This window comes from Triturus cristatus, chromosome 3_2, assembly GCF_964204655.1.
Source record: "Triturus cristatus chromosome 3_2, aTriCri1.1, whole genome shotgun sequence".
NCBI classification, from domain to species: domain Eukaryota; kingdom Metazoa; phylum Chordata; class Amphibia; order Caudata; family Salamandridae; genus Triturus; species Triturus cristatus.
Window position 1 is genome coordinate 626,932,295 of NC_140584.1, and position 26,418 is coordinate 626,958,712.

At 39.8% G+C, this 26,418-nt stretch overlaps 1 protein-coding gene across 1 annotated transcript in view; it reads left to right on the top strand.

Annotated features, from left to right (window-relative positions):
* The window catches only part of LOC146857855 (uncharacterized), a 651,000-nt gene that overhangs the window by 299,332 nt on the left and 325,250 nt on the right, over window positions 1-26,418 (top strand). The window contains exons 10-12 of the mRNA XM_085648551.1: window positions 116-227; window positions 6,867-6,987; window positions 15,111-18,908. Of these exons, the coding sequence (XP_085504677.1) occupies window positions 116-227; window positions 6,867-6,987; window positions 15,111-18,908 (4,031 nt within the window). The remainder of the gene's footprint in view (window positions 1-115; window positions 228-6,866; window positions 6,988-15,110; window positions 18,909-26,418) is intronic.

Sequence of the window (26,418 nt, forward strand, 5' to 3'; positions counted from 1 at the left end):
CATTTTGTTCATGTTAGCTCTCTATTGCAGAACACTGCGCCATTTTTGACTTTTTCTCTCCACTCAGTGTTTGTGGTCTGGAGGAACTTAAAATGTGAGTCTGCTTCTTCCACAGAAATTTGCCTGTGATCCCTCGACTGAGGAGTGCTGGCCTGACATGCAACACTACTTTGAATGGGTTTATTGGCTGATAACGACTCTGACCAACACGAAGGGCTCCAGTGTCTGTAAGTCAACAATGACTATTGTCTTTTATATTTCTTGTAGGATCTATTGTTTGCTGGTGGTAAAAACACACTTGTTAATGTACTGATCACTTTCTTAACTACTTGCAAATTCACTGTGAAATCTCAAGCTGCTTCCATTGCAGTTTCCTCTTTAGAATGACAGTACTAGGCTAGACAGTGGCAGAGGGTATACATGGCTGCAATTAAACCCCATATTTCCTTTACTGTTCATTCAGCAAAGACTTGGAAAGTTGGAAATCAGGTAATACTGTCTATGTGGATATTTGTTTTAGAAGGCATGAGAAAAATCCATAATGTGAAGAACACACAAGAATCATGATGGATGTTGCATAATAACTAGGCCACCAACTATGGACACATTTTTCATCTCCCATATTGGCCTTCATCTGAGCCACTTATTAACAGCCAGAACCGATCAATGTCTTGAGTTTCTGTAGTTCTGCCCAGGTGTATCTAGGATATGAGAATTGCAGAAAGGACTAGCAAATGCCCAATATAGAGGGACAAAATATCGAGCAGAGAGATCTAAGGATTTACTATTCCTAAATCCACATCTAGGTACCTTCAAGATATATATGTTACCAAGGTACGTAAAGGTGGAGTTAGGTATAGAAAATGTATAGAAACGTAGCTTTTGATATTTTGTCTCTAAGTATTGTTGTAGCGATATATTCTGTCTCGATGATATTCGGGACTCGATATTTTCAGGCTACACCAAAAAGAGCATTCATTGCTGACAAAAGATACCTATGCGAGACTTTTTTTGAACAATCACCCTAAAAAATAAGCAACTTAAAGGATTTTACAGAAATTTGAACAGAAACACCTTTGCTTTTTGCTTTGCTGATGATACTAATTTTGAGACCAAATTCATGGGCCTCACTCATATTTCTGGCTTCTCTGCCATGGACTGTCTAACCCTATATGTCTGAAGTCAGAACTTTGGTTTCTTCCTCAAATTCTCTTAAGCATCCCAGATAAGTCAGGCACTGATTTCCTGTTCTTCTAACTGCACACTCTCTGCATAAAAAAATGTGCTGCCTGCACTTCATTGACAAAGTCACCACGTCTTCTCCAGATAGACCTATAGTAACAGCCTGTGTCTACGTTTCCCACTACTGCTTAGTTGCACCTTCCAAAGAATCAGTTTATGCTTTGGAGCCGGGCACTGGGCCTAACACCAACACGGCCTCCTGCTCCTCATCCAGGAAAACTAAACCAAACCATCAGAAAGAGGCTCTACGGGGAATGGTGTGAGCGTGCAAATCAAGAAGACTGCCCCCTATTAGCTGTCCCCGATGCCCCCTTTTATTGATGATATTTTCCGCTATAATAGGTTAGTTTAGCCTCATTGTTTTTACCTAGATACAACTCCTTTGCCAGCACTTCACCAGAATACTCCCACTGGTGATATGTTTTGAGTTTTCCTCTGAAGAGTGGCTGCTAAAGCTGCCCATTGGTTTCTCCCTCATCTTGCTACTGAAGTTTCTGTCAGGAGGGCAGAGTTGGTTCCAGCAAATAGTGCAGCTGAGGCTTAGACCACTCCTACAGCTGGTTTTAGCTGCTGCACCCTCTGCTTTTGTGGTGACTTAATTGTATTCCTTTCATCTTCTTTCTTTTTCTATTTTCTTATCTTTTTGCAGTATTTTACAAAAATGGAGGGGGAAAAAGTGTATGTCATTAACAATAAACAAAAGCAAACAACTTCTCCTCCCCTAGTCAAGTCAAGAATTGTGGATACTAATGAACCTTCTTTATCCACATTATTGGAAGAATTACAAGCTGTCCAGTCTAATGCAGACAATATTGCCTCAGAAATTAAAAATATCTGTAAGGATATGAAAGTCACAGACAATGCAATCAAAATTCAAGATAACAAATCAAAGATGTACAGCTTTATGCCAATTTCAGCCACTGTTCTGCAGATGAGTAAGCTCTTAGTAGATTTAGAAAATAATAATATGCAATATAATCTTCACATTTCTATTCTACCAGAAGATGTGGAAGACAATGACTGTAGATGTTATCTGGAGAACTTTTTACATGGCCTTATGCATTTGATATGTTCAGAAACATTTTAAATTGACAAAGCACCTAGAATTCCTTTCCAAGTCACACCAAACCTTGTCAAATGATTTTTAAGGTACTGCACTCTCATCATCATCATTTGGTGATGATTCAGAAAGCAGCAAGAGATATTCCATCTTTTCTGGTCAAAGTAAAAAAAATGTTCATCCATCACAAATTTGCCAAAGAAACAGTTAATATTCACAAAGACAAAGACTGCGGTGCTCTGGTTTTGAATATGGCTTGTGTGACCCTTCCACCATGAGAATTCAAAAAGCTATTTTCTCCAAAGCATTTCAACATCCGGAAGACCTTCATACCTTTTTGAATTGCCATTCTCCACTCTCTATGGATACAAATGAGAAATCCACTTGAGTCTACTGTTAATACTACTCCTTTTTATCGTTTGGCTAGACTATTCCCTGGTTTTAATCACCAGACCTTTTCGTTCCTCTGGCTATTCTTGTGCATGCGTGTGTGTGAGATTCTAGAGCTCGATTAATGTTTTGTATTTCTCTTTTCATTTCTTCTTCAAGCTACTATTTTTCTTTATTGATTATCTATATTCTATTCTTATATTGGTCTCTGTCATTTATGAATATGGATGTTAGCAGAATGAAAATTGTTTCTTTTAATGTTAAAGGTTTATGACACACTGTTAAACATATGAAAACTTTAGATTGTTTGGTACGCCATGAAGCTGATATCTGTTTGCTTTAAGGAACTCAAATAGATGATACAATGTTATCGTACATGAATAAGAAATGGGTAGCTAATATTCTTTTTTCCCCTGCTGTTAGCAAAAAAATGGAGTTGCTAGTCTTTTTTACAAAAACCTTCAGCTCCGTATTTTACATAAGCATTCTGATACTGAGGGTCATTATCTTATAGTTAAAATAAAAACTGATAATACAATTTTATATTTAATCAATGTTTATGGTCCAACAGCAGATGGTCCATAATTCTGGTCCAACTTTACCTCGGAAGTGCTCAAACTACGTAATGTTTCCCGTATTGTTGAAGGAGACTTTAATCTGATATGTGATCCCTGTTAGACATTAGCTCCTCAGCTGCATATCGTCCAACCAAAGGGTTTCATGCTCTTAAAACCTTTTTTAAAACGACCAAACCTGTAGATATTTGGGACTTACATCACTCAACAGATAAAAATGTCAAATCTTTTGTCTAATCCTCATAATTTTTATTCCTGAGTTGATAACTCATTAACGTCTTGCAATTCAATTTCAGATCTTATTATTGCTAATATTGATGTTCCTGACAAGGCGGTCATTTCTTTAGTGATGCAACGAGGTTCCACACTGAATTTTCAACAAAGATGGCGTAATAATGTTAATGTTGCTCTTAATGTTAATAATAAGCCAAAATTGTATCTGCCAAGAATGGCAGTTTTTCATTTAATCCAAGGCTCGTCTTCATACCTCAATCGTTGAAATGTATTTAAAACCTTAATCAGAGTTATAACTATCTCTATAATGGCGCATGACAATGAAGCATTTATTTCTGAACTTAAGACTTGGATAAAGAAATAGCTAAATATGAATGTCTATTCAGTACTTCTAATAGTCTTGCCTATAGAGTACACCTACAAAAATTTCACAATGAATTAAATTATTTGTTAAAAAAAAGAGCTGGCATCCAAGTTTTGAATCATAAGGCTACATTTTGTTTTAGTGCTAACAGATCTGGGAGGCTCTTGGTAAATTACCTTCGCATAAGAAGAGATAAAAATCAAATCTATGCTGTCCATGGTCCCAATGGGAAAACTGGTTTTACACATGCAGAAATTGTTAATGCCTTTCTAGATTATTATTCTACCCTATACAGTAATCCTTCCTTTCTGTATACTCATAATATTGATACATTTTTAGAGTCTTGTGGTTTATTTAAAATTTCTCAATAAATTCAATCTAAGCTGGAGATACCAATCTCCTTAGAGGAGATTACATCCACCATTCAATCCCTGAAAACACATTAATTTCCTGGTCCAGAAGGTATCCCAGCAGACTTTTATAAAGAGTTTTCTCCTCACATTTTATCTCATCTACTCCAAATATTTGCTCATTTTAGTATTTCAGGGACCACTTCTGGCTCCTTCCCTGACACCTTGATCATTGTTCTCCCGAAACCTAACAGAGATCATACCAAAATGTCAATTTTTCGGCCTGTATCTTTCATGAATAAAGATTGTAAGCTTTATGCAAAAATTCTAGCTACCGGATTATCATCTACTCTTGATAATGTTATACATATAGATCAAGCCAGTGAAAAAAGATACTCTGTTAATAGCACTAGGTTTTTATTCCAAGCTATTGAAGTTAGTTCATCTTTTTCACTTCCCTCCAGCATCCTGGCTTTTGATGCTGAAAAAATATTTGATGAAGTCCATTGGCCTTGACTGCATTCAATTTTGGTAGTTCATTTATTCTTATGATATCAGCACTCTATTCAGGTCCTTCTGCCAGGCTATACAGTAACTGTCAATTTCCCCGCACTTTTCACCATTTTAGAGGCACTAGACAAGGATGTCCCTTATCATCATTTTACATGCTATTGATCTGCTACTTGCAGCCATAAGGAATTCTAATGAAATTCAAGGGTTTACTATTAACAATGTCATAATAACATCCTCAGCGTATGCAGATGATGTTCTTTTGTTTATTAGTAATTCCTGACTCCTTTATTCTCCCTCTGCTTAATGTAATACAAACCTTCTCCCAAGTTTCAAGCTAGTCTTCAAACACTAATTAAACTGAATTTTATCCTTTGAATGTTCATTGTATCCCAGATAGGCTTAACAACAACGATATAATATGGCAAAAAGAAAACCTTAAATATTTAGGTATTCTATTCTATATTTGTGGTATAACCCATTAATTAAGCTAAAGTGTAGCACACAATTTTGGCTATCTTGGATTAAAGCAGGTTTTTTTACTTGAAGGATATCTATCTATCATACTAACACGTTTTTAACCTTCGCTGAATTGCAACAACAGTTTATTTTACCTTCTTCTAAATATCAAATTTTGTGTAATTCTATTCTTAATTCCTTTCTTTAAAACTACCTGAGATTGTCCCATCTGGTCTAGAGATTTAGGTTTAAACATTGGCTGCACCCCCATATGCTATTTCAAAGTTTTACAAAAAATTAAAAAATCCCAATGAGAATAATCTTCATTTTGTTTTATACCTTATGGAAAAATGAACTTGGAATATCTGTTTCCCTGGATATATGGAGCTCAATATGGATGATTAATATCTCTGATTGGATTCCTGGTGCTTTATATCAAACCAACTCATTGATTTTGTTTAATTGTTTATGGACTCCTTTGAAAATATATACTTCTAAGCTTTTAAATTCTCCAATTTGTGTGCATTGTAATCTGAGTCTCGGCTCCGTAAAACATGTTTTGTATGAATGCCCTATTGTTTCACATTTTTGGAAATAGATCTGGGATATCGTTAGGAAAATATTTAAAATCTTTGATCATCTCTATTTTGATATGCTTATTTGTAAATCTATTTAATCATCCTATGTCAGATTTGCATAACAAATTATTAGATTTTTTGCTATCTGCTGCTCTAAAATCAATTGCCCTAACCTAGAAAAATTCTTCTATATTATAAGTCCATAAATAGTGGTCCTGGTTAATTTGTTCTAGACAAGGAGCTAATTGAACTCTTTGGGGTGTTGTTCATAATACTTCCACTTATCAACTAGTTTGGAAACCGATTGATGATTATATTGCATTATATTTATAAGATGTGCTATGATTAATACAGAGGCTAAAGTGTAAAACGTTTATATGTTTGCATTGTAATTTAGTGGCTCTACTTTGTTTTATTTATATTTAAGTTTTCATGTTTCCTTTTTCTTTTCTTTTTTATTATAGTATCTTACATATTTATCTCTTTACAGGTACATTCCTCATAATATTCTCTATTTTAATGGTTTAAAACCTTTCATGTACCTTTTCAGTGATCTTTTTGTATAGTCTTTTAATTGTACCATAAAATTCAATAAACTATTTTGAACACAAGAAAGAGGCCCTACGATTCAACCACCAGCTCCTTGTGTATATCTTACACCACTGCTAAGTCTGGAGTTGTGGCTATGCATTTTCTGTTCTTGCTTCTTCCCTTTGGAACTCTTTCCCTCATATACCACAGGCAATGAGTTCCAGCTATCCTTCTGCACCATTAAGATATGGTGTTTTTCTCTATTGATCAACCCCTCCCCACTCCTGCACTCCTTGTTTGCTCACATCGGGAGAGCACTTAAAGACCACCTCGTTATTGTATTTCATGCTCGAAAACTGTTGGAAATATACCACATACTGACCACCCTATGATGAATGCTATAATGATGCTTCCCGAAGCCTATCACAGGCCTCTTGTGGTAGTTTATCTTATCACCAGGTCGTTACATCAGAAGCACCTTGTTCAGGCGTCATTGTACTATGTCTGTCGATTATTTGAGGTTTTTATGTACTGGATAAAAAAGATAAAAGTTTCACACGTTGTCTCCCACAGGTTCACTCGAAATGTCCTCCATGGATGTGGTGTGTGAGGACAGCACCCTCTGGCAACAGTTTTATCAGAGTGCAGTGACTGCAGTACAGACAGCAATGCAGAACCACACAACAGTGCAGAGGTAAGGGATTGCACATCATGCAGGGAAGATTGACGTACCCTTGGGCAGATTTAAAGCTAGGTTGATCTGGGCAGAGTCTTTCACGTGTCACAAAGTGCCCAGCACCAGCCTGTTCGAGCCCAAAGACCAACCCACTTAAGTGTTACTAGAAGGAGGAGAGGTTTTAGGAGACACAGATACACAAACTGAAACCATTATTTTATGAAGATAGAAAATGAGAAATGTACTTATGGCGAAGCCCTGAAACTCTTTATAACTGTAAGGTCCTAGGTAGGTCTGAAAATTTATCCAAATAGTATGAATGGCATTCTACATGTAGCAATTGCACTTGATATTATAGGCTGGTATGGTAAATGCAAGGGGGATTTTGGTGGCATGAAAATTACTGTAACGGTTCAGATAATAAGCATAGTGAAAGAAGCAGGAGCATGCATGCAGCAGAGGGCATTATAGAGATTAGTCACCTAATTTAATATGACTTTTGCATTTACAAGTTGATCTTAGAACTTCACAATGTGTTCTTGCTCCTTCTCTAACATTAAATTCAGCCGCAGTTTACAATGAAAAACGCCTGCTTGGATGGTTTGGTTGAAAACAAAAGGCTACAGTACCCACATTAGAACATAGTATATTGTTCTTTAAAAAAAACGAACTATAGCAAAGTTACTTTCATAGCCAGATAACCAAGTATGGAAGGTAGACCGTAACCACAGAATTCCATTGAAAGGAACTTAAGAGTAGCCGGCTTCACCAAGACACAGCTGCATAGCCAGGTACTGTGTTTCAACTTGGTGGTGTCCATAAGTTCCTCGCTGCCTCACTGTCTTTCACTCTACTGGTTTGGGCAATTTCCTAGCATTGGTTGTGGGGTCATGTGAGACAATGATTCAATATTGTATATTGGAGATAGTTCTTGAACAGGACCCTGGTTCATGACAATGTCAGACTGTGGGTTATTGGAGAGGCCTAACCCCAACTAACCTAATAAAAACACATTGGATAGATTAAAGCACAGTTCAACCTGAGCCCCTGCTTTACCCCCTGGCAGCTATGGCATCAGGCAATTTTCAGAGCATTGTGTGCTACGTTCAAGCTGTACCAATGACATTACATTTAAGAACACAATTCCCAAACAAGTTAGGAAAACTCGTGATAAATGTATTGAACAAAAGTCACAAAAATGGTTAAAACCGATTAGATGAACTTGAGGTATGTTTTTAATGCTTTAAAACAGCACTATAAATGTTTCTGTGAGTCTGTGTGAATTACCTAAAAAATGGCCACCAGAAGCCACTCTTACATCAAACAGCCAGCAAACGTTTCTGCCTCATAGAGGCCGGTAAATCCGGCGACAGGGTCAATAATCTTTCGCACAGGTATAATCCAGTGCCTTCAATATTCTTGATACTCTTCTGTCTATCTCCAGGCACAGCTCCAAGTGTGAAGTGGAACTCTCTGCCACTTCTTTCTAGAAGATGCCAGAAACGCCACTTCTGGTCTCTCCTATAGCACCACAACATCAGAGAGGGCCTCAAGGCACTAGATCTTTCTCCTGATAAAGTTCTCACAAAATCAAGTGCAGTCATCTCACAACTAGTCAATTGGATCTTCTTCAGAGAATGGGGACCTTCTATGCTTTTTTGTCCCTGTAGCAGTGAACAGGATGCAAGCAAGATCATTGCTCCTGCAGAACAGGTGTTCTTCAGCCATCTTTCCCCAACAGTCAGACATAATTCTACTTTCTCCCTTCAGGGGTTTTCTTCCAGGCCCAGGAATGTTCGTAGGTGGTGGTGGTGAGATGCTATTCCTATCCTGTGTACTGCTATTCCTATCCTGCGTACTGCTATTCCTATCTTGTGTACTTTATTATCACGCTCAACTTGTGGTAAACATTATAAAAGAGTACCTCTTTCAAGATGGCCCTAATCATCTTCTCATGCAAGAGATGAGGGATCACTCGCCTCTCCCTGAACCAGTATTTCCTTATGCTGTGGACAGAGGAGAATGTGTGAAAGGAATCTGGGGCAAAATGATTTCCTTCCACTTGAAAGAGGAGTCTTTTTATGGTAGTTCTTTGTGTTGCTATCTGCCACGGTACCCATCCTGTTGGCTCATCCATGCTAACAGATCAGTATTTTCCTCTCAGCCTTCCTGCTCTTAGAAGAGGCTGCATTGTCCTCTACAAGGCAAACAGTGTGTGCCTTACTTTAGTGCTAATTACAGTCAGCTCATAAAAGGCAGACAGCCAAACTTGTTTTAATTCTAGTTTGCTCTCAGGCAGCACAAAGGCAAAATGCAGCTTGAACTTCACAGTGACAAATAACATTTGGCATTTCTTCACTGTGGATACATATTTTCTTTAAATAAATAGTGGGAGTTGTCAGCTTTCAATTATGGCTCAGCATCACATTCCATTAAAAAGGCATTTTTTGATTTGCCTATAACTTTATAACGCATGCATGGATTTGCACCATATTTGGCAATCTCTTGTCGTAGTCAGCTAAGGTCCGGCATGCCACATTTTATACATTTCTGTGCAGGGGATAAAAAGTTAAGTGGGATGAAAAAAGATCCCAAGTGAGTTGTGAGGGTACCCAGAGGTGTGGAAAACTCCATATTGGTGCACAATTCACAAATCAACAAGGGATTGTGATCCCACTAGCTGCTATGTTAGGTACTGGGTTTAACCTTCATTTTGTGAATGATTCATAATATGATTATAGCTTTTGTACAGTTGAAAAACGTTCCACACTAGAATGAGTGCCCGGCCCCAGGGCTCCGGCTGCTGGCAGGGACTGGATGCGCTGTGCCAGGATAGGTGCAGAGCCTGGGCGCAGGCCAAGCCCTGCACCCAACCCTCGCTGTGCATGGTGAAAGGCTGTGGGAAACAGGGTTGAGAAATTGAGACCGTCATAAAACACAAATGAAATTCCCTGGAAAAACTATGGTTAAAAACTTAAACTTATGATTCTGTCTCAAACATGAATACCCATGAAATCCGTCCCTTATGGTTACCAACACCTACAACACATGCCATAACTTGCCTTGCCTGCCATGCTGAAAATACCAATTTTCCAGAAGCTCACAAACAGACAAAAGAGCTATCAAGGGAATAACATGGCAGGCGGTGTGAGTTATGACGTCTGTTGTGTGCGCTGGTAACCATACCTAGCAAATGTCATTAGTTTTGCACAACTGAGCCAGAACCATGAGCCAGGGCCTCATTTAGAGTTTAGCAGACAGGGTACTCCATTGCAAATATCCTGTATGCCAAACCCTCAGTCCACTCGCCTCATTTAAAGAGAAGTGGACCTTCCGTTCGCCACTGATGGAGCCCCTGTTGGCTCTGTCAATGGAAAACTTCCTCCGACGGAGTAAGAGCCATCGGAGGAAGGATATTACACTGCCGCCCTATAGAGGGTGAAAGGTGTGATGCATTTTTTTCTGTCCGTCACTGACAAAAAAAGCCTGGAGGTGAGGGACAGAAAAAATTAAATTTTAACCCCACACCTTGGTAAGATCTCCCAGGGTGCATGGATCATTACTTTTTTGCTTTTCAGAAACAAACTCCTGCTTTGCACGTGGGTTTCTCAAAAACCAAAACTCTGAAAAAGTTTTGTGAACGGCCATCAAAACTGACAGCAGCTGTTCACCAAACTTTTTGTTTGCTACTTTGAATGAACAGAGATGACCAATGGGCCTGTGGTGATCACTAAATTTATTGGACGGTAGTAATGTCCTCCGCTACCCTGGCAGGCGGAGTACCGTGCATCAAACCATTAATCAATCCCTCAGTATATAATTAGGGTTCTAATGAATAGTTAAGCTCTTTTCCTTGTTATGTGTTGCTGCAGTGGTTTAAAACTGTAGCCTAACCAGGACACAATAGTGTTGTCTGAAGCCACATACTTTACTCATACAGGTACCTATCTCATTTATCTTTAATGCCATTATTGCATTTCTTGCACCAACTCACTGTGGTCTTTTCAGAAAGCAACCACCTAAGGGTGACCCATTTCATAGTACATCTTTAGGGACAGAGCACACAAACCATGACACTGAATAGTAGTGTCACAGAGCACAGTCATAATATTATTATAATGGTCATAATTGCATTTATTTCTAAAGAGCACAACTGCCTGAAAGACATCCTGGCCGTAAAAAACTTAAACGGTGCACAAACTCATCGCCAGCAATCACCTGCTAAACAGCCATGCTGTAAGTGACTTCCCAAGCTGGCCGAGGTCCGGTAACTTTCGCAGAGAAATTGGAACATTGTTCCATAGACGCACAGCTTGAACTGAGAATGCTCTACCCCTGCCTAAGAGAGTCAATGTTACCCTGTGTGAGAAGGCTGGCTGCAGGGGCTCTCAACCGGCGGCCAGGGCAATATCTCCTAAAATTACCCCGCAGATGGACGGAGCCTAAAGCCCTGTAGACGATAAGGAGAGATTTAAAAAGGTTCCTCTTACCTACCGGTAACCAGGGCAACTTTTTCAGTGCCCAAGAGGCTGATGAAGTTCATGGGAGAGACAGAGCCAAGCGAACCGCTGCATTTTGTAAATGAGCCAAACGTTTAATCAACATATCTGAAGCACCCGGAAGTAGTGAATTATCAAAGTCTAACCGAGTCAGGATAGTAGTTTGTACAATCAACGGTCTATGTTCGCCCGGAAGTAAAGGTAAAAGCTTCCGGAAAAGCTTTAGCAATGTAAAACAGATAGATATCAGCAACACCAACACAAACAAATGCTGTGACACTACAACATAAGGTTAATCCATTCACAGATCCATTGGAACCCTGAGTGCTATCAATTTTTGTGCACTTTCGTTTCCCATCACAAATCCATAGGTTACAGCTCTCCTTTATAAAGGGAAGATGAACCCTATCAGAAATATTGGAATACGACCTTATCGTTAATTGTCATCTTAGATTTATAGGTCAGCTCTTTAATATCATCTCAGACCAGAGGACACATGGGCACAAAAAAAATAGACATAGGACAATAAACGAGGAAGAGCCGGTTCTTTAATGAATGAGTATTCATGCACGAAATTAGCTGCTCTGAAATAGTATTTTAAATTTTAAATTCCATAGTTGTTTACACAATCAAACAAAGTATTTTCAGTGTCTTCTCATTTAAAGCTAAATTTCAAATTGGTGCATAACCCACAAATCAGTAGAAGCCACTATGTTGATATCAGTACATCAACATCAGGCATTAGACGGTATAGTTATTCCTCATCTTAAATTTCCTTATTTTTAATCGTGTACATTTGGTGGTTAACTAATTGGCCAGTATTTCTGAGGAGATTAAATTCTGGCACAGCAATTTTGATGGGCTAATCAAGCGCATTGGAGTACTGTTTGCCATTATGTATTTGGGCACAGCACGTAAAACTGAGGTATTTCACTGTGCACAAGATATGTGATGGGGTGTTTCTACTAGAGCAAAATGTATAAGATCAATATTTCTCACGTGGCTAAATATTTGCATCTGTTGTTTCCTACTGGGACTCATAGGCGTGGAAGTAGGTGAGCTGGGGGTGCTGGAACACCCCCAGTTATAAGCATGCTGGAGTTCAGAAGGTGAATGAGCAATAAAGAGGCCTTTAAATTGTAATCTTGTCACACTTGCTGTGCATTAAAAGACAAAGGTCAAACATCAGACTATATCTTCTGACGAATTGCTACTTATTTGAAACGGGTGTGTAATTTTATTTCTCTGACTGTCAAGGGAGAAGATTTAAAAAAAGTGATCTAGGTGACAATCCTGCTGGGTACAGGAAACGGAAAGGAAATATTATTTCCTAACACAGAAGAACATATAAATATTGGTAGATGAATTATAGACATTTGAAATTAGAGCAGTGATTTAGAAACCAGAAATGAAGCTCTGTTTTTTGTAATTCTGAAGTGTGATGGAAAATAAGGATTGTAATAGGATCAAAACAAATCAAGACACTTTAATTGGAGATGCGCAAATGATAAATATTTGTTGAAACCGGATTTCCACATCTTTTTTGCAGAATATAGTTTTACCAGTACAACTGTATGCCTTTGAGAATTTCATGGAAAATGTGCTGTCTGTAAATAACAGAAGGCTACCTCACCAGCTCTCCAAAATACATCACCGTCTACATCCCACACCCATACCACCCTCCGGCTGAATGGGCACAGCATATTTGCTATAGTCGCTTTTTGCATGACGCTTAGATTTTTCACCACTGTTTTCCTTAAGTGATATAGCATTAATGAAAATTGTTCCAACACCACTGCTGGGAATGCCATTTCCCTCTGAAGAAGGAAGCACAAGCGTTTGTGCTTCCTTCTGCAGAGGCATAATGATTCACGGCCCTATGGTAGATCTTCTAGTATTGAAGTTTCCCAGGTTCCTCATCAACATTGTTCCAGTGGTTTTTAGCCAATATATGTTTTAAAAGTGCATTGAATAGCATTGATCAGCCCTAAATTTGTATTTCTTTGAGTGTGAATCCCACTATCCATGTTGTTGTAAGAGAGCTGGCTCTCCATCATTGTGCTCGAGTAAAGTTTGCACCCACATATGTGGGGTAATGAGGGTTGTGTTAGTGTTGTCTCTCATTTGTGTATATCATTCACTGCATTGTATAGTGCTCAGAATATCAGTACTCATGTAGTGCATATAATGAAATCAGGCGAAACAAATCGCTTGGCCTGGCGTTCTCCTTAGCAGTACCATGTTTGGTTGCAGGCCCTTAAACACAGATATACAGGTAACAAAACATTCAAGGCTTCGGAGATGTATAATCGTAACAAAAAGTAGCATTGCTTGTTGTAACTGTATACTCATATTACGAGTGTGAGGTAAGAGTATACATAGCCGTAGGAATGATTTTTTTAGGTCTGCCCCTCTGTTTGACATGGTTTTAGTGGGTTTAGTTTAGTTTTAGAGGGTTTAGTTTAGTTTTAGTGGGTTTAGTGTGTGCTAGGTTTTCTGTCCTGGAAGAGAGCTTGCAAATGTATTGATGATCACTGTAAGTGTCTTCTGTTAAGGGAGCATACACAGTTTAGTAGGGGTGATGGTCACATCCTATGGACAATGGGTATCTGCCTTGTAAATGAGGATTCACAGGTTAATGAAATGGTGTTCAGGTCAGATATCTCTTTTTATCACTTTCATTATTTCTTTGTGTTGAGTGATGAGAGACCAGTTTGGGCACCAACGTACCGCACATAAATATGTAGCAGCAACAACTGCCAACAATAAGGAGACACTCCAGTAACAATATTATTGTGGGTGCCGAACCTGGGTGTAAATATCACATTATTCCTGGCCTTTATATAGCATGGGCATTCAATCAAATTATATACATATCTATTTGCACACATAGAGCAAAAAAGCAAATGTTGGATACTTGGAATGCATTTTTAGCTCCAGCTTCTATCCTCATACAGAAGTGGCAAGAGGAATTTCGAGTGGTTCAGTATCATTTGAGATGAACTTTCATCATTCATTAGTGGATGCAAAATGAAATGATGGTACACCTTTGCCAGAGATCACCTCTTTCCTTTAAATTCTGGAGCTATTATAAAATCACTATGATATATCTGTTCATCAAGTACATGCTGGTTTACTATCCTGAATGCAATTTTTAGAACGTATATATGTAAAAATAGTCTTGGGTCATCTTGAAAGACAAATACTGTCTTGATTACAGTACTAGCATCAATACTTAAGCATATATTGTGTGGAATGGTGTCTTTTTAAATCTGGGACATAGCTCATTATGAAATACATGTGTGCAATCCATGAATCGTCCCAGAATACACATGTGGAACATGACTGACATGAGATTACATATATTTCCGAAGGTACTTCTAAGCCTTGTTGGGCCATGGCATGTGGGAATCGGTAGCTATTTTGTAAGAGTTGCATGCACTTTCTAGTGGGAACCATAGTACATCACTTTTGGTTATGTGTCTTAGAAACCAAGTTCTGCAGTTAGATGGTGGTACTGATATATCGGAATGGCTGTCTATCTTCATACGGAACTTTTGCAGAAAAGAGGAATCATTACCTATGAAGATGAAATCTCATCAGATGACCTATTCTATTGATTTTATTTCCTTTCTTTTACAGAATCCTGAATCAAGGTTGGACCTTTTTTCAACAAAATGGTCTTGGGGAAATATTCCGCCTGGCATTAAATTCTCAGCCCACTGACCAGTCCTCATGGAATCAGGAGTTGCCACCCAATGTGAAGGACCTCCTAAGGCTTCTTCTTAATGTCACACAGGAGATAATATCCATGTCATTTCAAAGCTCCTCCCTCAATTACAGCAGCATATCCAGGGAACTTGTGCAGAAACTTTTAGAAACAATCCAACAGACAGTGCTTCAGATTACTAAGCAAGTAGATGGGAATAACTGGGCAGATCTCCTAAAAAACCTTTCAATGACCGTCCAAAACACACAGTTTTGGAAGAATTTTTCACTTGGTTCCACCCAACCTTTAAGTGAAACCAGTCAAGCTTTGCATAATCTACAGACATTGATCGAAGGCTGGATGTCCTTGAGCTCACAGGCTGATAATGGCTCTTTCAATTTCACTGCAGTCCTCATCCAGGTCTTCTCCAGTCTTAAACAGCCTGAGTTTACACAGCTATTGCAGAGTGTGCAGAACTTTTTCATGCCCAATGACACCAGCAAACAAAGTGTGGAAGTTCTGTTAGATTCCTTAAAGCTCTTTACCCAAATTCTGAGCATGAAAGGTGCAGATGATGTCAGTGTACATGGAGAAGCCTACCAGAAACAGTTGCTTAACTTCCTATTATCCAGCAGCAGTCTACAAGGAGCTCTTTCCCTTTTGACTCCATACTTCAAAATAAGCAGTCAACTCCCTTTACTTAATTCCAACAACTTTACCAATATTACTCTAGACATTTTGTCATTTCTGAACCCAACAAACCTGCAGAGTGCTGGCATCTCAGAAGGCAACATCTCCTCAGCTTTACTTTCAATCTTTTCTGACTTCTTACCAACGGAGTACCAAGACAATTTTCAAGAAGTAGTAAATGCTACACTGCAAGTCCTTGAATCAGTTGATGTTTGCAAAGATGGGCCTTCAAACTGTATCCAGTCCCAGCTGCTGGATAAAATGGGCACACTCACCAACCTTCAGCCATTGTTTTTATCTCCCAACATGACAGAATTTCTCCAACTGGCTAATAAAGTTCTTAATGTTACTGGCTGCTACAACGAGACACAATTAGATCCTTTACTGTGCACTTTGGACCTCACACCCTCCCTTGTTGAGCTTCTGAAGACATTCCAGCTCCCACAGCCAGTACTGGACCGGATTTCAATTGTGAGCTCAATTGTTCAATACTGGAGGAGTGAAATTGAGGGTAATGTATCAGTGGATCAGCAACTCAGATATCTCCATGACCTAACAACAATTATCTTCCAAAATGAACCCACGGTTCTTGAAATATGCTCCTCTATTTCAGATATTGTGCTTGCTCTAAATGCAACCAACTTGGGTGACACGTCCAGTGGATTTAGTCAAACCATGAATGTGCTCTTAGGCATGATGCAGTTCAGTGAATCTGCAGCCATTAGATATAATTTAAGCAGAGATTTCTTTTCTAGAGTCAATAACACACTTGAGAACGCTAAAACACAGCTTCAGATCACAGCATGGCATCTCACCCACCTAACAAACCAAACTGAACTGCAGAACCTTTCAAATGTGATTTACCACATGTACAAAATCACACTGCTACTTGCAGATAACTCTATAGCCAACAGTTGGAACTACACAGAATACCATTCAAATACACTAGGCGGGTTAAATAGGCTAACAGATCTTCTTATTTTGAGATTTATTTTTCAAGATCACATCCAGCCGCTTCAGCTGTTCATCAATACAATGCAGGGTGGACTTGAAAGGCTGTTTCCTAGTAATGAAGGTCTTTTGTTACATTGGCTTGCCCTTAACACTGAAGATGTGCAAAGAGTTCTGAAGTTGGCATTGCTGCTTCTACAGGAATATGGTGTAAACCAATCAGAAACCAATGTTGTGCTCACATCTATAGACAATACAATTCATGTTCTGAAGTACCTGGGGCAGCACTTGGCAGCTTTGGGCCCTGACAGCAGTGCCCTCTATCCTGGTTTTGATAATGAGACTACTCATGTAGTGTATGCATTGTTTGCCGAAGGAACACGCATCCTACATGAAACAGAAAAAGCAGCTGCAAGTAAGGAAATATTTCAGAGACTCTATCATTTCGCACACCTGTTAGAGAAGGACTGGAATGGAACTGTTTTGCATAATGCCTCATCACTTGAAACACAACTGTTGAACATCTTGTTTGCAGCGATCAGCCCCTTTTTAGGTGAGAATACAACAAGTGAAGCAACTCCAAGGACTTGCTCTGTCAATAATGCTCTTCACATAATAAGTCAAGTCATCTTTCAAAACAAGACACTCAATGAGTCCATGGCAGAAACAGATTGCCAGATGCCTTTCACTGTGATGACATTTGAAAATGGCACCATGCTAAACCAAACCCTTGGGGAAACTCTGCGACTCATCATGCAGGTAATTGGACTGACAGATGAATTTGGTCCTTACTTTGAGAGTGGACAAGCAAATGCTATTGGGGAGTTCATGGCCTGCATTATCAAATCTTTGAGACTCTCCATCGGTGTCCTTCTGGAGATGAGCAATCTATCTGGAATCAAGGGACCCTGGATTCAAGCCATGTATGAAACCCTCACTTCCATTACCGAAGCAGTACCAGAAAGCCACATCTCATGCATAACACCTAATTCCCATATTCTAAACCTTGTGGACAACATATGCTTAAACCATTCTAATCCTTTCCATGTTGTGATCTCCTTTGTTTACAACCAGGCAAACATATTGTCGCATGTCTCATTGAGGAATCAAACCAATTGGTCCAAGATGTCCAATATGATTACAAAGATCTTAGATTCCATGAATGGTCATCCAAACTGGAATAATACAATGTATGAACTATTCCCTCAGTGGTCAAACTCGTCTGAGTTGCTTGAGTTTTCAACAGTCTGGAACACTGCAAACACCATTTTGAGAACACATTGGAATTTGACAGAAATAAATTCTCTGGTGAACAATTTAGGGGCCTTAAAAAGTGTTATCGAACTAGCAGGGAACAAAGTGGGGCCAGAAGTTGAGCAAGTTTATGAATTCTTTGTAAGCTCCCATGATATGCAAACTTTAGGCTTACTAGATTTGACAAACATGCAAAATTTGACAATGGGATCTGCTGCCATCTCACAATGCAAACTGTTTTCTGAATTAATCAACCGCATAATTTTCAATCAAACCCAGGCTTCGACGCATAATGGACTGCTATCCAATGTAAGTTTATTGGCCTGCAGCTTTTTAAGCACAAGTAATTCATTTTCCATGCTGGAGGTAGGATTAAAGATATTGGGAAGCATTCTGCCATCTACATCTCTGGCTCCAGGAAACATCTTCAAGTACCTGAATGTCACAGAAAAGCTATTTTCAGTCCTCCAAGAAGCCATGTTTAATGTCCAAAATTTCAACGATGGCTATGCAACACAGACTCTGTCTGAGCTTTTTAACCAGCTGATTGAGATCATTGATGAAATAAAGACTACAGGTCAACTTGGAGCAAACCCAGCTGTAAGTGACCTCTTCTCCCTCTTGATTCACATCATACAAAACGACACAGAATCCAATGCAAGTGGCATCATAGTTGTTGAAAAGGCCACCTTTCAGGCTGCCAGTATTTTAAGAGAACTTTTGAAAACCATTAACACCACCTCTGCCATGGGGGACATTTCCTCTGCTTCTGACATACTGCAAATGTTCTCCAATAGCATCCACAACTCACCTGATGAAAACAGTGTGGCTGGCCGGTAAGTCAACCTTTGTTCTATGATGCTCACATTGCAATTATTTTTGTATGATTTTTTTGTTTTGAGTGGCCTATGTATAAAAATATGTTTTGGAATCTGAAATATGTGTTTAACAGCCTAGGATAACAAAGTGTAGATTCTCTCTAGCCCTGCTGGAAATTCAAAGACTTTGTCTTGATCTTGATGGAAAACTTGCTATAGACCTGTCTTCTTCTCATATTTTACTTGAAGTCACCTTACCTTCAAGGTAATAAAACCTGAAAAATGCTTTCTAAGGCTTAAAGAAAGTGCAAAAATACATATAAATGAATGCAACCAACTGTTTTAGTAGCTTAAAACCTTGATGTGACTGGTGTACTGTCAGAAGATTGAGCTTTTGACTTCGACCTACAAAAATATGGACTCCAGGTTATAGACTGCCACCTACCACTATGCTATCAAGGTAAGTAAATATAGGTAATCATTGATTTACTATCCTTGACTCCGCATCAAAGTACCTTTAAAATATGCACATACACATAGGTGTATGCAGATCACGTTTGGGTGCTTTTGTTGTGCAAAATGCAGTGGTAGAAACCCTTATTTCACATAGAACAATGAAACAGGGAAAATATGAAAAGGTTCGGTGTGAAATATGAGCTTCAGCATCATGATGACAGCCCCCAAATCACTCTGCATAGTCATTATAATAGTAAATAGGATTATGCAGAATGAAGGACCAAACTATGTTTCATTGTTATCTAAATCATGTAGCAAAAATTGCAAATTATGCAGCACATTTTCTGGCAGTATTATTTTTCATCTGTTTGAACTGGAAACACCATTTTTGTGAAATTTCAAAAGCTACAGAAATTGTGAGACAATTGTGATAATCCATAATTATGCCGTAAATACTGAAGGCACATAATTGCATAAAGCTACTGACACTCACTATTGTCCACTGTTTAATCAACAATTGAAAAGTAAACAAAACCTAAACATCCTAATTTCAAGCAGTGTCTGTTGAGCTCCACATTGAAAAAAACAGGTTTTTGAAACTAATTCTCAAAAAAAAAAGCATGTAATATAAGCAATACATAACAAGTGTAACATCGTTCTATATTGCCATCTCGTGGTTTCGGTACATAGGTTACAGGGATGTTATAGTTAGGCTAAGATTTCACTCATACCAATCCAGTGAAATTCAGCAGTTATAGTTATCTGAGCTCACTATAACTTACACCCGTGCAATGCACTGCTTATGACCTCTCATGTTACATCACTCATGACCTGGTCAGTGACATCCCTGATAACATCTCAAATGACATCACTTATGACATCATCCACAGAACTACTGACACACTCATTCACACCCTCATACAACCTTACATACACCACCTCAAACACCCACACAGCCACTCACATACCCATTCACAGACCCATACAAGGACTTACACAACCATTCACTTATCCATAGAGCCGCTCACACACCCACTCACTCACTCATAGAATAGAGCCTGATCATACAACCAGTCAGTCACCCAACTTCCACTCACAAAGCCACACACTCACCCATACAGCTACTGACACACCTAGTTATTAGCCTATACAGTCACTCATACACCCACTCACTCACCCATATAGACTCCCAACAGAGCCAGATTATCACCTATTCAACCACTCACTCCCTCACTCACTCACTCACACACAACAACCAATCACATATCCATACTGCCACTCATACGGCCACTCACTCACCCATACAGCCAATCCCATAGACACTCATTCTACCATAAGCCACTGATACACCAACTCACTTAACCAAACACCCACTTAAACTGCCACTCACTCATACAGACACTTACACACTCAGTCACTAACTCATACAGCCATTTAGACACCCACACACTCACCCATACAGTCACTCACACACCTGCTCACCCACCCATACTGAAGCTCACACAGCCACCCATACAGCAACTGACACACCCACTTACTCACCAACACAGCCATGAAGTCACCCACACAGCTACTCAGACACCCATGTATGCACCCATACAACCACTCACCCACCTGTTCAGTCACTCAGACACCCCCTCACACACGGATACAGATAGTCACAAAGTGACTCACATAAACTATGTTAAAAAAAGGAATCACCCATTAGTAGTACACAAAGTTTACTAATTCAACTTTTGTGGTACCATAGTTTATACGTTTAACACACAAATAACTTTTATAACACACTTATAATCACTGGATGATGTCATCTGAGATGTCATGAGTGATGTCATCAGTGATGTCACTGACAATGTCATGAGTGATGTAATATGTGAGGTCATAAGCAGTGCATTGTGGGGGCGTAAGTTATAGTTAGCTCAGATAACTATAACTTCTGAATTTCACTGGTTTTATACGAGTGAAATCTGAGCCTAACTATAATGGTCCTGTAACCTTTGTTACAGGACAAAGGTTGTAACAATGCAGGGGCAAAAAAAAACTAAACTAGCCCCGGGGAGGTGGCAGTCCCCGAGACTGCGTGTGGGGGCAGGAGACTCCTCATGCACTCTAATTAAATATAACCCCAGGAAGGTGGCAGTCCTTGGGGCTGTGGGGGGGCCACGTGCCCCTGCATTTAAAAAAAACGACCCACAGGGAGGTGGTGGTCCCCGGGGCTGCATGGGGGGGCTGGAGTTCCCCCATACACTCTAATTAAATATAGCCGAGGGGAGGTAGCGACCCCAGGGCTGCAGATGGGCTGCATGGCCCCTGCACTTCAAAGTATTCGCCCCGGGTAGGTGGTCGCCCCCAGGGTTGCAAGGGCTACACAGGACCCCGCATTACTATTTTTAATTGCCCCAGGACCTGGCCCACCTGGAGGCCTAAAGTAAACATGTTTTGTTTTTCTGCTGGATTCACGTATTTACTGCAAATCTCACCGAAAAGAATGCTTTTGTTTGTCCCTGGGGACCCATGTAGGGCCCCCGAACAGGCCTAGAGGCTCTGAGTGTTTCTACCCTGCCACCTTTTCTTTTTTTCACGTTTCTGCTTGTGACTCTGCTCAACCGAGTCACAAGATATCTGCCAACACTTCCTGGTTTGAAGTGTTGGCAGCCGATCAGTTGTCAGGCACGAGATCGGGATGGTTCGCGGATCCACTGCAGCCACAGTTGTATATCTGAGAATTTCTTTCAGTTTCTCAGAAACTACTGAACAGATGTACACCATTTAAAACAAAAAAGGGTGCTTTCTGGACCAAGAACTACCTTTTTGCCAACTTTGGTGTAATTCCATTCAGCAGTTTGGGCTGTAGCCGTGTCTAAAATTTCCTATGGAAATTAACATGGAGAAAAGTGTTTCAGGATTTCCTTTTTCTCGGCCCCCGCTTGACGGATCACTCCGAAATTTTTAACACAGCAGCTGAAGTGAGTGGCCCATTACTTTTGAGAATTTCACGAAGATTTGCCAAATGGTGCCAAAGTTATTGGCAAATCAAAAAAGCTTTTTCTTTGGAAGCTAGGTCCAAACTATAACTACCTACTGGCGACCGCCAGTAGGTAAAATATATATATACAATATACAATCAGGATAGTTCACGCATAAAAGATTACAAACCAAAAGGGAAATCATGTGTATGAAATGCTGAAATACCCATGTAGTTGGTATTATGTTGAAGAATTTGGAAAAATTATTCTCCAAAGGCAGACAAGTGTGTGGGTGAGCATTTTTCAAAACGCAACCAAAGCATCTAAGATTGCTGTATTAAAGAGTAATTTTAAGACAGGTAGAGAAAAGAAGAAGACCTATGAATGTACCATGCAATACAGCTGTTCGGTGTACTGACAGGCAGACGTGGTCGGTACAGGTAAGAGCGGTAGGGCGGTGGGCAGTCGATATATGATGGGATAGGGAAAATAAAATAAATAGTGCCACTTACTTTGCATTCGCTACATTGCCGAGTCGGTGAGTTGGTGATGCAGCGAGCGCAAGGTAAGTGGTTTTATTTATTTATTTTATTTTCCCTATCCCATCATATGTCGACTCTGCCCCGCCCCGCCCTACCGCTCTTACCTGTACCAGCTGCGCGTGCTGACAGGTAGTTTGAACAGGCACAGATACTTTATGAGTCACTATCCTGGCTGATTAGCTTTTTACCCTCATAGACACACAGATTGTAACATCCTGTTATGGCATTTCACACGCTTTCTCTGAGGCACTCTTTTGACATGTGGATGACCCTGACCCAGACCTTCCGGCAAACAGAGATATTGACCTGCCAAATAACTGGCTCCACCCAAGCCTGTCCAGACTTCCAAATGCAACAACTCAAAATTTCACTGTCTTACGCAAGCTCTGCAAACTATCCAGAGGTATTGCCCTGGCATGCTGGTAAACTTACACAACCTCTAACCCCATAGCTCCACACACTTTTGGTTTCCTAAGCTACTGACCCGACCTCAGTCCCATCAACCTTCAATAACCAATGGCAGGAAAGATGACGAACTATGCTTAGCCATGCCAACCTCTTTGAGTCATCAATCTGTTATGTTCCTGTCTTTGACCCTGTTCTATGCTTCTGTCTGTGATACCACCGGAGTTCGTGGCCAACTGCAAGCCAAATCGTCTGCATCTACAGAGACACTGACCTGTCATGATATTATGTCCGACCATACAACGTGACTGACTCTATCCCATCGCTTCTGCCAGGGATACTGAATCACCATGTGACCACCCAGACATGTATACTAATTTTCTTTCTGGTGCCTTTTACTGTATGTCAGACACTAGTAGTACTGACATGGAGGGCTCACTGGTGTACCTAGAAAACAACAGACTCCCTTCAGCCCTAATGGCCTTCCAGAAGAATATATTTGACGTGCCTGATTCCACCCCAGCCTTGTAGGCCTTCTGTGAGGTATCCAGGTTGACACAACATCTGACTGAACAAAATCTTGCACTGAGGGCCTCTCAGAGAGATCCGCTTGTATGTTTACCTCTGATACAGAGTGGATAACTTCTCCCCCATCTATAACATTCTCTCAGAAGTGAAATTGCGATCTGAAGATTTCATGCCTCCACATCTGGGCCTGAAATGTGACAGGTTTAAAGGACAGAACAACACACAGTAGACTTTGCACGCAACTTCCGTTTTTAAAGATTCAATGTGTGATATATTCCTAACTTTTTTATGAAGTATTGTTACCCATGGTGGTCGTCTTCTGCTTGTAAGATCTGAAACATTGCTGGGGGGGGCGGGGGGAGGGGGGGGTAATTTTTAGGATGCTGCATATATGAAATTGACAATGCACTCGTTCTATAATAATTTATGGAATAGCAATGGGTAGCCTGGCATTCCTTAACGCAATTTGTACGGGTTGGAAGATAAGATTTTGGATGAATGAGATGAGTGAGTTTGTATGTGTGGGGGTGATGTGGGGGTGGGTGTCTTCCTGTCTTTTCAAGGTATATAAATATGGAGTTAATAATAGTAAATCTTAGTTAGACATTCGTTTGTGAAATGATAGTAGTCCATAACCTGGAGCTGATATTTTTCTAGGTCGATATTCGTGACATTGCTATTGTGACATATAACCGTTGTCATTATATACATTTTTCTGGCCTTTGGGTACCATTGGAATGTGACAAGCTCTGCTAATCGCAGAATGATACTCCCACTGTATTGTCCTTGTACTATCAGAGTAGTAGGAAGAAGAATCTGAGAAGACACAACAACGTTTGGCATGCTTTCCTAAAAGTTTAGGATCATTACGCTTCTGCTTATGATAAATGTATGGGTAATTAGTTTGATGTATTGTTTTTGTCTCCCCATGTTTTGTGGTGTTTTCCCTACTATGTTTTTCCTTTCTTTTTGTTAAAGAAAAACAATGAATGCATGGTTTTGTTCTTTTTTCTTTTTTAGTTTAAAAAGCTTTATTGAAAATGATAATCCAAGTAGAACATCATTACAAATAAAAAATCAACAGGCATAAAGTTAAGGCATGTAGAATGAATTCTTGCAAAATTTAAAGAATGCCATAAAGGATATAGGGAATATACTTAGGGGAAAAGCTTTTATAGGACATGGTTTTGTTCTTGATTGGTTATAGACAGAAATGAGATGTTGCAGAGTACAAGTTAGTCCTTGATGGATAATTGTCAATGCACTAAATAGTATAATTTTATCTGCAAAAATTTACATACAAATATAAATCAAAAATATTTAATAAAGACACCTACCAGTTTTCTATTATTTCTTTAAAAACTTCGAATTGTGTTGAAGTCCAAAGTTTGCACACGTATATGTGCCCCGGCCTGTTTTTTGATTGGTCGAACGTTAACATTGGCGCTGCATCGGTCTTTGATCTGTAACACCTGCACAAAAGGCCCCGGGGCTGTTGGCTGTCTGGTTTCTGTCCCTCTTCCTACCATATTGTGTGGCATGTGCTGGTTGTCATTGAGTAGGCTCTCCAGGAACAACTGATACAACGTGTTCGTCGTGCCAAGCAAGGATAAAACGAAATGATGTCGCACAATAGACCTGTTTGTGGAGCCAAGATATCCCTCCCGGCCATCGAACCCGTCCATTGAAGCGCGCAGAATCACTTAACAACACTAAAGAGGCGTTTGCTCTTTGAAGCTATTTCATTTCGCAACACATTGACATTGTGGTGAGTAGGTCGCCAGCCACACACTGCTACGGAGGACGACATTATTTTGTGGGAGGCTGTTAATTCACTTCAGCATCCCCGTGGGAGGCCAGCAGAGACATTGCTATCCATTGAATTATAGGAAGAGATTGTAACACAATTTAAAAATCTGATAGATGTTTATTCGCTCAGGTCAATATGATGTAGTCAAGAAAGTGCGGTCACAATCAATACTGAAAATAAATAGTAAGAATCAGATATGCACTCTAAAATAACCAGCTGTAGAAGAGTTGGATTGCTGGCTTGCCTCCTTTAGATTATAAATTATATTCCACATCATGCAAAGGTTTTTGTTATTTACAATATGGCGACTCTGACGCGTGCAGAAAAAAAGACGCACGATTTCCAAACATATTCATTTTACCTTTGTCTTCCTATACATCTACCTACACAGAAGACGGGGTGTTGGTATGGTAGAGTTTACACAGACACAACGACAATTACGTTTTTACTAGCATCCCTCTTTCCAGCTGCCCACGAGCGCTGTAATATTAAAAAAAAACAGTTTACTCCAGCGGTGCCCAGAGTAGGTCCAGGAGGGCTAGATACATCCAATTTTTCAGAGCTATGTAAATAGTTTCCAAGTGATCAATTGTATATAAACGTATCTTCTCAGTACATCCTGGAATCTGGAATGAATCTAGCACTCTTGGGCGTCTCAGGGCATCGGGGCCACCAGTCTGAATGAGAGAGCGTTTAAGTCACAGAGATGTTTCTCTTTTTGAACCTCTAAATGTAAATGTGTCTTTTGGTGCTCTTATAGCAATCCAACATTAGCAAAATGCACCGGTGAAGAAGGCAAATTACTTTAGGGTTCTGGCTTC